Source organism: Dermacentor variabilis, chromosome 1, assembly GCF_050947875.1.
Source record: "Dermacentor variabilis isolate Ectoservices chromosome 1, ASM5094787v1, whole genome shotgun sequence".
Lineage (NCBI taxonomy): Eukaryota > Metazoa > Arthropoda > Arachnida > Ixodida > Ixodidae > Dermacentor > Dermacentor variabilis.
The window spans coordinates 90,373,260-90,388,887 of record NC_134568.1 but is presented as its reverse complement, the minus strand read 5'-3'; the positions used below and the strand labels follow the sequence as shown (position 1 = coordinate 90,388,887).

Sequence of the window (15,628 nt, the reverse complement as noted above, 5' to 3'; positions counted from 1 at the left end):
GAACGTTAACCAGCTGGTTTTGCAGCAGCCGTACGCAATAAAGGTATATGTAATGCGGCACGAAGGCACATGGTGCTCTGAAGTATACAAAGCAAGCGGCGTTCCTGTTATCTGGAATACAAACAACAATGCTAGCGCCTTCTACATGGCAGCCCTCAATACTACCGCATCATGAGGAGGTGATTGACGTATCAAACTTAAAGACAGAAATACACTCGCGTAGCTTTCCGCGTTACTTGCACGCACTTAACATGCAGTTGACTTTCACAACCCGGCAAGTATGTTCGAACATAAGTGGATGCCACTTGGTTGTATTCACGCTATCCTAATGCTCGGCCGTGCGCGACGTGTGTTGACGCCTGTCTTATTGTTACAGACAACGTTCCTCTCTTTTAGTTGGCCGCACTTGTTCTGCCTCAATATTCACAAAAGCAGGCGTAACGAGCTCGGAACTCGTCTGGGATGCCTTTTTTGTTCCAGAAGAGAAATCCGCGTGTTCGAGGACGCTTTTATTACATACTCATATCTGCATGTGTCTTTGTTCATATGCGAGAAATGAAAAAAAAAAAAAGCCCCGCGCTATTAACAAGAACACCCAACGAAATGAGGCAGATAACTCTAAGCGAAAAAAAAAAGAAAAAAGAGCGCCTGTAATTCTGCTTAAGTAGAGACGTGTCAATTTAGCCGTTTACGTGGCCGTACACGGCTGGCTTACCAACGGCCGATTAGCGGCACTTCCTTCGGCCAAGAAGAGTCACAATGACCGTCCAGCTGCAGTGCTTGTTTGTGAACGCCTTGTTTTTCGTCGTGGGAGCATACCGCCGTCCAAAAATAATGTTGCCCGGTTCCGCCACGCCACCGCATTTTCCTCGTTGCAGCGACGGTAAGTAAACCGCTGCACTAGTCACCCGAAGCCTCTCAGGGTTTCGCTGCACACAAGCGCTCGCGCCTATTGTCTCCTACTTCCGCGGAAGAATTTCAATCTCAAAGCAAATCACATAGCGTTTCTATGCAGGTAAAGAAAGGGGAAATTAAAGAAAATAAAGCACGCTTTTGAGGAGCAGAGCCAAGGCTTTGACACGGGGACACGTCCTAACGAAAGATAGCCCTTGCTCCGAGGCCTAATTCTCGTTCTGGTTCCTTTTTTTTGTGTGTGTGTGCCTTCGGATTAGACTTTTGTTTTCTGCCGTTTACGCGCTCCAGGTAGTCAGGAACACTTACGTGTTTACTTTGTATACGTCAGCGTTAGGACATCACGCTCGACATGCAATTTGACAGGCTCTTAATCGCCTTCAGCGACAATGCTATTACCGACGGTGCACCTCTGGCCTGTCAAAGCAGGCGCTGGCGTCAGTGTACTCACTGCGTGGGTGACACCAGCGCGAGAGCTCTACGTCACTCTCTCTTATGTCTGGTATTTACCTTGTGGTTGACGCCTTTAGCCGCCGGGCTTGTGGGCATGACTTAAGTGCCAATATTTACCGAAACAGCTTACGGCAGTGTGGTTTATAGTACCACAGAGCAAGCCACTCTCTTAAGTGTTAATACTCCTTTTTACTAACTCTAACTATACCCGAGTTATTGCTGCATCTTTATTCTTTATTCATCAATTACCCCGCAGCGCCCAAAGGCGTTACAGCAGGGGGGTTACAACATGGAATAAAATACATCTTCATTCACACAATGCGCTTGCTTTTAAGTCAGCCTATTCCACTGTTTAATTGTTCGAACAAAAAATGAGTTGGCATACATGTTCGTCTTGGCAGGGTACTCGAGGATTTTGCAACTATGATAAGTTCGTTTTGAAATGTAATGAGGATTCTGTAGGTAAATTTGCCTATTAATGCCTGTTTTATTATAGTAAATCGAATATAGAAATTTTAATCTCAGTTTATTGCGGCGGGCAGAAAGTGATTCCCATCCTAGCTCAGCCTTCATTGCAGTGCAGCTCTCCCTTCTTCCGTACCACCCCAAGACGAACCTGGCAGCACGGTTTTGTATTTTTTCTAGAGCGGCAATGACGGTTACCTCGTGGGAGTCCCACACAACACAGCCATATTCTAAGAGTGGTCGAACACAAGTTGTATATGCCATACGTTTTAAATTCGCATGTGAACATCGCAGGTTTCTCTGAATGAAATTCAAAGCTTTACCAGCTTTGGCTATGATACTGTCTACCTGTGGTTTCCACGAACATTCAAACGACAGTAGCACACCTAAATACTTATACGTACTGCCTTGCTTCAATAGTACATTGTTCAGATGATACCGTGACTGAATTGGTTTCTTCTTTTTAGTAAATGAGAGATGTACACACTTTGTTATGTTCAAAGTCATTTTCCATTTAGTACACCTATCATGAATGATTGATAAGTCGTTCTGAAGTTCAATTGTATCATTGTGATGGGCAGTTTTTTTTGTACACAACACAGTCGTCCGCAAACAACCGTATAGAAGACGAAATTCCGGCAGAGATATCATTAATGTACACCAAAAATAATGGCGGACCCAGAACGGAGCCCTGTGGGACTCCTGACGTAACATTTGCATATTCGGAGCATTTTCCATTCAGTATTACACATTGCCTTCTTTGGGAAAGGTAACATTCAATCCATTTAAAAACAGTTGCATCAATGTGTAGGGTATTAAGCTTAAACAATAAGAGTGAATGTGATACCGTGTCGAAGGCTTTCCGAAAATCCAGGAACACACCGTCTACCTGTCCTCCTGCATCTACGCTGGATATTATGTCATGATAAAACTCAACTAGTTGTGTTGTGCAAGATAGTCCCCTACGAAATCCATGCTGCTCGTTAATTAGTACCTTATGCTTACTTAGATGATTTAGTATTTGTTTATATAATATATGTTCAAGTATTTTACACGGGATAGACGTAAGTGATATTGGCCTGTAGTTACCAACGTCTTTTTTGGACCCACCTTTATGTATCGGAACAACGTGTGCAATTTTCCAGTCATGGGGTAAAATACCTGTCGATAAAGATTTTTCAAAAATTAAATAAAGGTACATAGTAATTGGCCCCGCGCAACGTTTGAGTACACGTGGAGAAATTCCATCCGGACCACTAGATTTACTCTCATCAATATCTTTCAATAGTTTTTCAATTCCATTAACACTAAGCTAAACAGGAAGCATAGGCGAAGTATTAGTTGTAGGTGGATGAATACGACAGGTGTGGTTGGGTAAGAATATCGAATGAAAAAAGTTGTTTAGGCAGGCAGCTTTATCTTCGTCGTCCATAATTATCTTACCATTATAATTTAACTCCTGTATTCCGAAGGAATCTGATCCACACTGTTTTAAGTACTTCCAAAACATTTTAGGGTTTGATTTCATTTTGTTTCTCAGCTCGCTGAAGTAGTCACCTTTAGCTTTGCCTATATTTAGCTTATATTCGCGTGTAATCGTATGTAGTTTTGTGAAATGAGCAGCTGATTTGCTTTTCTTGAATGCGTTAAATGCCCTCATCCTTTTCTTGATAAGTTTTAGTATATGTGTTGTTACCCATGGCTGTTTGTCCTTTTTAAGCTGTGAAGAATCAACATTGGGGATATGTACACTTACCAGCTCGAGCAACATATTCTTAAGATTGTCCCACATATCGTGCAAATTACGCGCCTCAGATAAGCACTCGATAACAGAAAAGAAATTACGAAGTTTCTCAGAAATTGCATCGTAGTCACCCTTTTCATAAAAGTAGACCCTTCTACTCGTGGATAAGTTCGCACGGTTTTTTTCTTTATGGATACCGGCAACAACAGCCAGATGGTCGCTCATTCCCGGAATGACATTCACATTTCTTATGAAATCCGGCGAGTTACAAAACAGCAAGTCTAACACAGCGCCATTGCGAGTAGGATCGGTAACGTACTGCGTCAGACCAAACGTGTCTACGATATTTTTCATCGCAAGGTTCATGCGCCCGCCAGAACTTATACACGTATCATTGCACCAAGATAACCCAGGCAGATTAAAATCCCCCCCAAGTGCAGAAGATGCAGAAGGAAGCATTCGAAACCGAAGAAGCGCACTGTGAGACCAAAAGCTTGGTGAAACTAGCCTACTGAATTAAAGTTGGTAATTGCAGAAAAGAAATAGAAAAAAAAGCGAACGCTAAGAAAGGGCGTGCTATTTATTCTCAGACATTGCACAGTGCGTGAAAGATTTCTTCCACGAAGAATTCTTAATGCAATACATGTACAAATAGCATCATGTATTCTTTCACTACGAAAGTCTCAAAGATTCAACTACATGGTCGTTTAGTGCAAATGCAATCAATAAATATTTAGAGAACTTCTGTACTTAGGTTTAACATACAGTTTAAGAAGGAATACACATGCAAGAAATCAATCCCGATTAGCGGCATTTTGGTGTCTCCGTTATAGCGAGAGGTTATGTCAAAGGTAAGCAACCATTTTAGAAGGCACTTAAAGAAGCTTATTCAATGTGTGGGAACGGAAAGCCAGTGAATTAAAGTTGGACGAGTAATGCTTCAACGTTGAACACTTTGTGTGTAATTATAAGGAACCGCTATGAGATACCATCAATGAATACTTGCACATTACGGAGTGCTGAAGGTTCAATAGTGTTCCCTTGAGCTGCCAACTAGCCTCGGTTCATCGTAAGGCGTTGCGAATTTCTTGCAAAGTGAACGCAAATCAATATGAATAACAGATGAAGTTGCACCAGAGTCCAACTAAGCGTGCATGCCTTCAACGCTTACGGTTAACCTATCTGAAGGGCGCGCTGAAGGAATCTTAGTCCTGTCGGTAAGTGATGTACGCGTGATGATGATATGTATGATGTTGATATGAGCATCGGTAAATATCCGTGTTGGAAACCACGTCTATTTATGAGCTTTCGTAAGTCGTGTGTATTCTGCAGGACAACCAAACAAATATAGACGTTAGCCGTAGTTCTCAATTTGGCAAGGCATGTAAATAACGAAAAATAATACCAAATATTATGACTACCTCCATCGCCATTGCTGCCACTGACAGAACATATGGTCATACAGTTTTAGCAGACTATAAGTATACCGCTGCGGGTCCAGCCGACGCAACGAGCTCCTTTCCGCGGTCTTTGTTTATAAAGCACAGCCTGCGTCGTAGCACAACGTTCCAAGGGAATGTGTTTTTTATGTACCGCAATTTATTTTTTGCTAATATTAGAAAATTATAGCTGTGCCGCGTTTCCCTATAAGCAGTACGGTAATACTCTAATTACCTGCCTGGAACTTGCTTCGTTTTGCCGAACGGAAGCATTTACATCGGAAGCTTTTACCGAAGGGCTGGGTATCTCTTCGTACGGTAATGCAGTTCGGGCTAAAACACTCCATTATGTGGTGCAACTCACTTTCCGGCAACCTTCCGCATACTTCTATCCATACGGACGCTTGCAAGAACGTGCATAAACAGGTAAATAAGGAACATGTGCCCGTTTCTACTAAAAAAGAAAGCGATCGCTTTAGGCACCCAGACGTTCAGTTTTCGTTGGCATTACTCTGTACCTGGAAATCAATATCGCCATTGCACTTTCTTTGCTGTTGTTGTCTGAAATAGCTATAGATTTTCTCGCTTTCTTGTTTGCCGATCCAGTCGACTTTGTTTCTTAATCATTGAAGCTTCGCCGAGCTTGCGCACAGCTGCGGCATTGGTAACAAACTATGAGGAGATGGACGTGTGCATCAGCGGCAAGACTGCGTAAAGAATTTCGAAACAGCTGCATGCGTGGTTATTGCTTCTGCACCTGTTTTCGTGATGTGCGTCGCATTCAAATTTGCTAAGAAAACGTTTTTTTTCTTTAATTTTAGCTTTTTTTCTTAAAACACAACTGTACCTGTTGATTTCAGAGGTGTCGAGTTTTGAGTCTTGTAACACGTGTATACTAGCCATCGGGGTGGCTCAGTCGCTGTGGCGTTGCGCAGCTGAGTACGAGGTCGCGGGTTCGATTCCCTTCTACGGCGGCCGGATTCTGATGGGGGTGCAATGCGAAAACGCTAGTTTACCGTGCTTTTCCTGCAAGTTAAAAAAAAACCATGAGCTCGAAATTGATCCGGAGCTCGCCACTAGGGCTTACCTCGTGGCTCACTGCGCAGTTTCGGGACAAGAAACTTCGCAGTTTTCTTCTTAAACACGGGTTCTATCATTGCACATCGTGTTACACATGTACTTGTTATACATAGTACTATACATGTTATAACATGTATAGTACGATGTATGTCGCTTCACTTGCCTATAAATATATGCTGTACGTTTTACTACGATCGACGTCACATCGCTAGACATGAAACAAATGACTAGAAAGCCGTAATAAGCACGGCTGTTAACACTACTTGAGCTCATAGTATGACTGTTTCCTTTCAATGTGAAAAATTTACCGTTGTTAAGGTTACCGAGACTCGATCCTTGAAATTTTGCGTTATGGTGTTTGCACCAATAGGGCTACGAAAGATGGTTATAAAGATAACTCGTTGAGTTTCACCAATATCGTTTAACGTACAAGAGCGCTTGCAGTATGCCATATCGTACTCTGATGGGCAATCTGTATTGCTTACAAAGTTCAATATAGATAACGATTAGAATATATCGACTTGATTCAGTTGTCCCGTATAGACACATTGAAGTTAGGCAGCAAGCACCTCATGAAGTCAATTTTTTGTTTGTAATACGAAGCGCTCTTAATCGTTTATTACATCGCTGAATGATCATATGATGGCACTATTCCTGCTTGGAATGCGAATCTAGGCATGACTGCATTCGCTTGGAGCGTCTTTTTTTTTTTTTTCACGGTATAGAAGAAAATAATTCCTTGTGGTTAAAGAGCGTTGACATTGCTCGGTTGACAATGGGAAATACACAAACACAGGCATTTTAGGCTCTGTAATAATAATAATAAAAAAGAAATACTTACGGAACAGGTCCATTCATTGCACGCGTACACGTTTTATTTCTTTTTATTTTTTTGTACTGCGCGATATTTGGGAGATATTGGCTCCTTTAAACGATTCTGAACACTCCTCCTCACATAGAACGAATATATCCTAAGAAGGAAGTAAGTATCGGCAGTTACGAATATGGTTAAGTATTTCCACTACGTTAGCAATAAAGAACCGCTGATTGCATCTGTAACCTTCTGTTGGAGTTCAATTTTCAGTATTCAAAATGGCTCTCCTTACAGCCCACTGCGTAGTTTCGGGAACCCCCACAATTTTAAAGCAAGGCTCTCTTTGTGAACCCTCTCGGACTTTCTTGACCGTGGCTGCTGGGTGTTGCTGCTGTCTTGCACAACAGCTCACGCATAAAAGAAAAGTTAATTATATGCCCGACGGTGGAATCGACCTTCGGTCACCCAGCACACTCGTGGCGATCATTCTTAAGTTTATCAGAATTTTTAAAAATCACCTGTGGCAGATAGCATAATTCTTGTCCTTGAGCTGGACTACTCGAAGCGGCGGGCATTACTAACGCGGGAAATCGAAACATGCATTCAACGTATTAACCACAATAATACTAATTAACCTCTGAATGGGATAACTTGCGGTCCATGTTCGCTCCTCTGAATAATCGAGCTCAATGACTAGAATTATGTTACCTGCAAGATGCGACTAAAAAAAAATTCCCTAAAACTTGACAATGATCACCCCGTGCCTGCTCTAACCATTAGGTCACAATCGCGCGTGTGCTTCGACGGCGCCAACGCCCACCGGCTCTTTGAGACGATTCCTCACGTGTGCCACATGGCGTAGCAACGCCCGAAGGCGCATTACGCCAACGACGCAGGAATGAAATTGGCAAAGTTTGAGTGTTTGCCTTAACCGCTTCGCAAAAGCTTCGCTGCATATACATAGTGGTGTCAAAAAACTTTCGTGACTCGCTCAGTCTTCAAGACAGTAATTTATTTACGTGCATTTGTCTGCACGTGAAGAATAAAACAAGAATGGGAAGTTTTACAAATCGTCTAGTCCATTCCGATGGCTGTGAAGCTCACTTTACGACGAACACTCTGGTTAATGATCGCTGGGAGAAACCCGCTTATTTTTCTAGTTTTACTTTGCCATTCGACCAAACATTAATTACTTACTTAATTAATTATTAATGTTACTACTAATGTTACTAATACTGTTGTTAATTATTTACGCTGGTTTTAGTTTCCCTTGGGTCACGTGTTGTTTGGTGTGCGAGATACTTTCTAACGTTACACAGATTCTGTGCGCCCTTATTCTGCAGTTCGCATAATAATGTGCGGCTTCACCTTTTCCCTAATCATTAAAGCTACTTTGCACCATGATAAGTCGCTACTTCTTGCGCGCAGATTCAAATGACAGCAGATCACCTACCCATTTGGTTAACACCAACACATACTGTGGGTCGCCAGGATGTCGTTTATACAGTGACTAACTGGGACAAGTTCCGACAGCTGATCTCAGAGGCACCATCTCAAGACAGCCTATTTAAACTTATGAGTGAGTGCTTACGAAAAGCTACAGCACAACGACGACGGAGTATCGGCAAACCAAACCCCGATCTAAAGCTTTTGCGGCTCCGCGCATGTCGACGGCGCGCTTATAGACGGGCACAGCGCTCTAAACGACGCACCGACTGGACTATATACAATCGCATTGATGCAGCCATACGGCGGCATACAAAACAGCTTCGTTGCAAGAGCTGGGAAGCTTTGTGTAGTTCGTTGCATACTGGAAGTAGTTTCGAAAATGTATGGCGCATACTGAAGGTTCTCCGCACTCCTCAAATCTGCAAGAATCCTACGGCTGCAATGAGCATAGCGACTGGCCAGTCACCGAAAGTAATAGCGGAGGCATTTGCAAACATTTTCGTCTCTCCTGCATCCAGTGACGCCACAATTAGCGACCTTCGTTCTTTGACAAGTCACAGCATCATAAACGCTTCGTACGGTCCAGCCTGCCAGATGGATGAGGCAGATTTCACTTTTGCGGAGCTGCGACACGTGCTGAGCCTCTCCAAACGCCGCACTACTCCAGGCGAAGATGGTGTGACGTACCAAGCATTGCGGAACGTTCATAAGAGTTTCCATGACCGTATATTGGACGAGTGTAATGAAATATGGAGAACCGGTGTAATCCCTGCTGAATGGAAATCGTCCGTGGTAATACCATTTTTAAAGCCCGGGCGTCCTGCAAGGCACCTAAAGTCCTACCGACTAATATCCCTAACTTAAAATGTCATCAAGTTAATGGAGCGAATGATCTTATTTCGCTTAGAAGTCAGGCTATAGAGGAGCTGAATTTTTTCCCTGATGTCATGAGTGACTTTCGGCGCCGCCGTTCGGCTCAGGACAGCATATCAGACGTTATCTCAGCACTCGAATTCGCTAAAGAAAACAAGCATTCTGCCTACATGCTCTACCTAGACATACAGCAAGTTTTCGATTCAGTTCCGCATAAGGCGATTATTTTCGCTCTTGCAACCGCGGCAATTTCGGGTCATCTGCTCCAATTTGTGCATAATTTTCTATCGGAGCGCCGCATGAAAGTGCGTGTAGGAGAAGTAAATAGTGAATACCGAAATGTGAAGTGCGGTGTGCCACAGGGCAGCGTATTATCGCCGCTTTTTTTTAACACAGTACTCGCCGCACTTCCAAGTCGTTTGCCTCGGGACACTGACTTCCCTGTGAGCATAGCTGTCTACGCAGATGACATTGCTTTGTGGATAAGCGGCCCTTCGCACCTTGTCCGCGGTTTCGTGCAAGCTTGCAAGGAGCTCTCAACGCTACTTCGGAGTACTTGGGTGAAGTTGGCCTGCTCATATCACCTGCCAAGTCGGCTGCAATAGCATATCACCCTAAACTACGCGCTCGTCGAACAATGAGCCGACTTTATCTTGACGAAATGCCTATAAAATGGGTGCGACAACACCGTTATTTGGGGTTAATTGTAAATGATCGCATCTCTTGGCGTCCTGCCGTTAAATCTGTACGACGCAAATCGCACTCCCTCCTTAAGTATGTGGCCTCCTTGACTGCTCGAGGTGCTAGCTGCGACCAAACAACGGCTCTTCAGGTGTACCAGTCATCTGTACTCTCAGGCCTGTGGTACGCATTACCAATTTTGAACATACCACCTAGCTTGATGGCCCAACTGGAGCGAGATCATCGCGTTGCCCTTCGACTAATGCTTGGATTACCTCGTGAGGCGCAATCTATTGCATTACTCACTGAAGCGCATCAGTTACCCCTGAGGCTGCAAGCAGATCAGAGAGCTCTGTATCATATTGAGCGTCTGCACCGCGCATCGAATGGTCAATCGCTCCTTGATCGTCTCATTCACCGCCCGTTATCTCGAATGGGAAAAATGGCGGAATTATTTATGGATATCACTACCATTTCTGAACATGCAACGTCAGATACGCCTCCGCCTCCAAAAGGTATTACGAAACACGTACTCTCCATTTACCTCACAATCCCTGGCATGCACAAAAAGTCTGATATGGCTGTTACGGCAATATTCCAATTGGCTCAGTCTCACATGTTCGAAAAGTTTCCAGATTATCTTCAAGTTTTCACAGATGCATCTGTACACAACGACGGTCAAGGCGCCTCTGCAGCTTTTTTTCCCCTTCAACTCAAGTACGACGTATCTTTCAAATACCTCATCCAACTTCGTCAACAACTGCGGAACTAGCAGCGATTAATGTTGCACTGAAATACGTGCAAGAGGAGTTAACTACATCGAAAGTTGTCATCTTTACGGACTCCCGTGCTGCCCTTAGCAGGTTACAACGCAGTGAGCTTGATTGTCCACTTGTGCGCAGCATTACCGACTCTGCGAGCAAAATTACATCACGTGAGGTATCTGTCGTTGCTCAATGGATACCTTCACACGTAGGAATCGCCGGAAATGAAGAGGCTGATCGGCTCGTTTCAAGTTGCACTCATAACAACTGTGACTGCCCAGAAATTTTGTGCAAGCTTGATGACGCTCGTCTCCTGATACGTCGCCATCTACTTAAGCAGCATTCAGATCAGCGTGTCGCAAATGGAACGTTCCCGGCCCGTGTTCGTGGTCGAGGCTTGCCTCGTCGCGCTAGAGCACAAGTGCTCAAGCTGAGGGTTGGTTGCGTGAACGTGCACGAACGTTTATACAGACAAGGGCGTGTGGCAAGTCCATTGTGTGCGTCTTGTGGCTGCTACGAGACACTTCAGCACCTTATATTTGAGTGTGCCGCTTTCAGTGAGCAGCGCATGTCGCTAGTGAGAAACTATCATCTCCTTGGCCTGCGGTGTGCGACACTCGAGGAATGTTTATACCCCAGTGGCTGTGCATCTAAACGTGATCAGGGCCATCGCGCCCTACTAACCTTTCTAGAGTTAACCAACTTAGGTTGACGTTTGTAGTGTGAACATTCAACATTCTGTAGTAGCGTGACCTTCAATGTGTGATCTGTACTGTGCTCTAACGCTTCTTCCTTTGAAGATGGGAGGTGGCGGATTCAAACACCTTGTAGTGTATATTGTGAACCGACTACCGGTGAAACCGTGATTGCGTGCAGCTATACTTGGCGTCTCATCGTGGAGCGCACAATTAGCCGCATAGCGAACTAGCCATGGAGGTTATTGATAATTGTGGAGGCTGTTCGACGCGGCGTCACTTTAATTCCGGCTGCAGAGTCGAAACTCGGCAGAATAACGTGCGTAGTGTACTGTGTTCTACTTTAGTCTTTAGATTTGTCCTGTTGCTCTTCCTTTCCTGTTTCCTCCCTGCCTTCCTATCTTCCATTTCTGTGTTGCTGTCACCTCCCTTCAGAAGAGTAGGCAGGCGTTGAGCCCCTTCCGGTGGCAGTTGCCAGCCTGCTCCTCACTTTCCCCTTCCTGTTAACTGTGTATATGTTTTCAAAACAAATAATAATAATAATAATAATAATAATAATAATAATAATAATAATAATAATAATAATAATAATAATAATAATAATAATAATAAATGACAGGATTGCAACAGGCTTCCCAACAAACTTCGAGTGTGCGCAGTCGTGCGGCATGAAAACTTGAATTTCAATTACAAACTGGCGCAGTTCAAACTTCGCATGGGCTTGGACAAAAAAAGCTTTCTTGAAGGAAAGAACTGTGCCATTGAATTTGTGATTTGCGAGTAGACGTGGCAATCTATTTCCTCGAACAAAACCTAGTTCGTTGCCTGCTTGACTGTAGTAACGGCGCGTGACAGTGCGTACCTGCTCATAAAACGCACTGGCAGTTTATGTTAAGAAGTTCTACGCTTAGACTACTTGAAGACATCAGCATAAAGTGTTAATATCCCCGCCCTCTACACATTTATATAAGCGCAACTTTTGAGGACGTGTTCCATGTTAGGCGTAGTATGATTTCTGCTTTAGTTTTAGTTGATTGACCGAAATTCAAGGCCACGCCCCCCCCCCTCCCACGTATCCTCCACACAAACCAGTAAATAAATAGATAAATAAATAAATAAATAAATAAATAAATAAATAAATAAATAAATAAATAGATAAATAAATAAAAATTCACAACCATTCTACTCTGTGGAGATGGAATGGCAGCGAAATCTGACGACAGTCAAAGCTCTCAAATGAAAAGTAAAGTGCTTCAGCTCCACTGCGGGTCGCGGCCCGAAGAAAGTGCAATGCCGCGTCGACCCGTGGTGGAGATGGAGCGCTAAGCACTCACCATACGTGGGCCGATCCCCCACAGGGGTATGTGTAATTGAGTTTGGAGCCTTTCTGCACTATCACCAGGATTGGCCCACATTATTTTTTATGCTGACGGACGCCGAAAAAACTACGGAATATTAGTCATATGCAGCTTCCGCTGTAATAAATAAATAAATAAATCGCACGCATGCACGCATGTACGCATGAGCCGTACGCCATGAGAACGTGAAATTTGTACATGTTCTTACATCACGCTGCTAGTCAAGCTTTGCCTCTATTCGTATTGAACTTCCTCAATAGCACATTTCTGGCCGTGTCTGAATGAAAAGTACGTTCCCTCTATAGTCCCGCCTAATGACGTAGAGAAGCGAACTCCACTTATTATGGTTTTGTAACTAATGTTGTTTATGCTATTGTATGCTGTTTCCGTTTCAGCCGGCGATATCGTGGAAGGCTGCCTAGAGAAAATGACGTCGTTTCTTACCAGAGCTCGGGGTGGTCGTTCAAAGGATGTAGGTATACAACAAGAAGTTTCTTGAAAGCGTTTCGCGATGTTCTGCTCTACTTCGGCAGAATATTAACAAACTGCCGCAATTAATTATGTAAACTTTCCGTCTATTCCCGTGTTCATGTGTTTCGGGAAATTGTGCCCAGCAATATCACAAATAAAAATAAAGAAAAGCCACATGAAAAAATCTCCACTTTAAGTAGGAAAGTCTAGCTATGTCTTATAAACTTAGAACATTCACTTATAAAAACTAATAACAATAGACATATAGACTCCTATGACGCCCTGCATATTAAAAAAAAAAGAAAAACACCCTGCACACGCATCGTGCGGCGTATTAAGAATACTTTTTAAAGAAAGAGTAAGGAGCGATTGATAAAGCAAAATGCACTACGTAGTGGAAACGACGACGGATGAAGGGCGGTTCCAGTCGAGTCATTTTACAGTACGGATGAACACAAGAGCGTATTTCTTCAATATGTAGAGGACGCGCGCTTTTTCTTCTGACTACCAACGGTGATACACGATATGCAGCCGCGCTTCATAAAACGAGCGAACACGAGCGCCTCTTTGTTGCACTCCGTACTCGGCAAATACACGTGTGCACGACTGCGAATGCCAGGCATAAGGTCCTTTGTTGGACGAGTCCACTCTACGCTGTCCCTTTGTCTTGACGGGGGAGCCGCTTTCTCTCTGTGCGGCATCGTTGCCATTGTGCAAGCCACATCAAAAGATTGGCGATGTGGTTGCCTAAGACCGGCACGCGCGGAAGGGGGGAGGGTGGGGGGGGGGAGGCGAATGCGAGCGGTGAAGTGACGCGTGGCGGTCCTGTGCTCTCGGCCGATGAGCGTCACTTGCTCTGCCCGCTCAATAGGGACCGCCGCCACGTGAAAACCCTGCATCAGAAGGAGATAGGCGGCGTCGAACACAATAATCCGCACGACACAAAAGAGCGTAAATGCCGCATTCTCACAGACGCCGACTTCAGAAGACACTCAGGACAGCGAGCACGCGAGTGTAAGTGCCAGCCGTGGGAGCATCTTTACGTGTTTGGAAAGCACGTGAGCAAAGAAAAACAAACAGTGTCACTTCCAGATGATGTGCTACACTTGCTCTATACACATCAGCCGGTTCAAGAAGGCGCGGAGTAAATACCATTTGCAGTCCGACAGCCGAGGGTGTTCTTACTTTTATGAATACTACATGACATCTTGTAACCTGTTATCATCGTGCAGTTTCCCGCGTGTCTCAGTGATGCCTTGTCTAGACAAACAGTTTAGACAAATGGTTTATTTTGGGCTCTGAAAGTACAGAACAAAGGGGTGGGAAAAAGAAATGTCCAGAAGAAATGATCTAGAAGTATCGACTGCTTGTTCAAGCTTTCCGTGAGATAATGAAGCATAATGGAAATACCAAAACGCTTAATTTATATCTGGTTCATATCAAAATATTTATCTCATGCTTATTCATATTTGTGCTTGTTTGTTTGGTTTTTTTTCTTTCTAGTGTAGATGATTCTAGAGAGATGTTGGCGCCTAGCTAAAGCGGCACTGATTAGTCATTTTCACAGAAAATAACTATGCGTCGGTAAGACACATACATAAAATAATGCTGCATTGTTTGTGGGTCACCGATGAACTACTCTGTGAACATGCCTCCTTGTAGTTCGTGGATTTTCTTACAATTTTATATTGTGTCATCCTGCTGCGTTTCAGTCACACCACACAGGCCTCGGCTGTTTTACAACGGCATACCACGAGCTTTCCAAGCACGCGTACACGTGTTCTGCGGCGCATTTAATTCATGGCTGCCATACATAAATCGGCAAGTACAAAACCTAAGGGAGAAAATACAGACCAAGATCTATGATCAGGTTTGAAGAAACCATTATTTATCCCCGTCACCGTGCATACTTTAATGATGGAACTGTGATACTAGGTAATATTAGAACTGTGGGATCATGTATGTGTTCTTCATGAGACTGAATCAATGATTTATGTGTTCGTTTTGTTGTGTTTTTTTTCTCAGATGAAACATGAGAAGATGAAATTCTTTTTGCAAGTACGAATATTTTATTTCTTTTCTATGCGGTATAAGTAAAATTATACTGGCTTTATTTCTGCAGCTGTGCGGGCATTTTCTCGAAACTCTATCTAAACTTGTGTCTATGGTAATGTGAGAGAAACGCTGTTACAACACTTTGACGGCCATTAAAATGGAATTTACAACTTATTTACTGTGATGAGAATGAGATGTTCAGACCGCAAGATGTCCTACAGAGTTGCTTCGTGACTTCTGCCTAGTCATTTAAGATGTAATGAGCGGACACAATACAGTGCATAGAATGCAAGTACACTTGGTGCACTATGATTGCGTAATGAGAGCTAAATATGATAAATATAATAAGCCGATATAATGAAATAAAGACTTATT

General features: G+C 43.6%; 1 protein-coding gene across 3 annotated transcripts in view; it reads left to right on the top strand.

The window, feature by feature from the left end:
- Positions 1 to 680: 680 nt before the first annotated feature.
- The window catches only part of LOC142580321 (uncharacterized), a 28,339-nt gene continuing 13,391 nt past the window's right edge, over positions 681 to 15,628 (top strand). Inside the window, exons 1-3 of one of the 3 annotated variants that reach the window (XM_075691142.1) lie at positions 681 to 883; positions 13,123 to 13,199; positions 15,224 to 15,256. In XM_075691142.1, the coding sequence (XP_075547257.1) occupies positions 760 to 883; positions 13,123 to 13,199; positions 15,224 to 15,256 (234 nt within the window). In that variant the 5' untranslated portion in view covers positions 681 to 759. Of the gene's footprint in view, positions 884 to 13,122; positions 13,200 to 14,002; positions 14,343 to 14,910; positions 15,069 to 15,223; positions 15,257 to 15,628 lie in introns of those variants that run through there. The other 2 variants (XM_075691141.1, XM_075691143.1) reach the window with 2 other exon arrangements.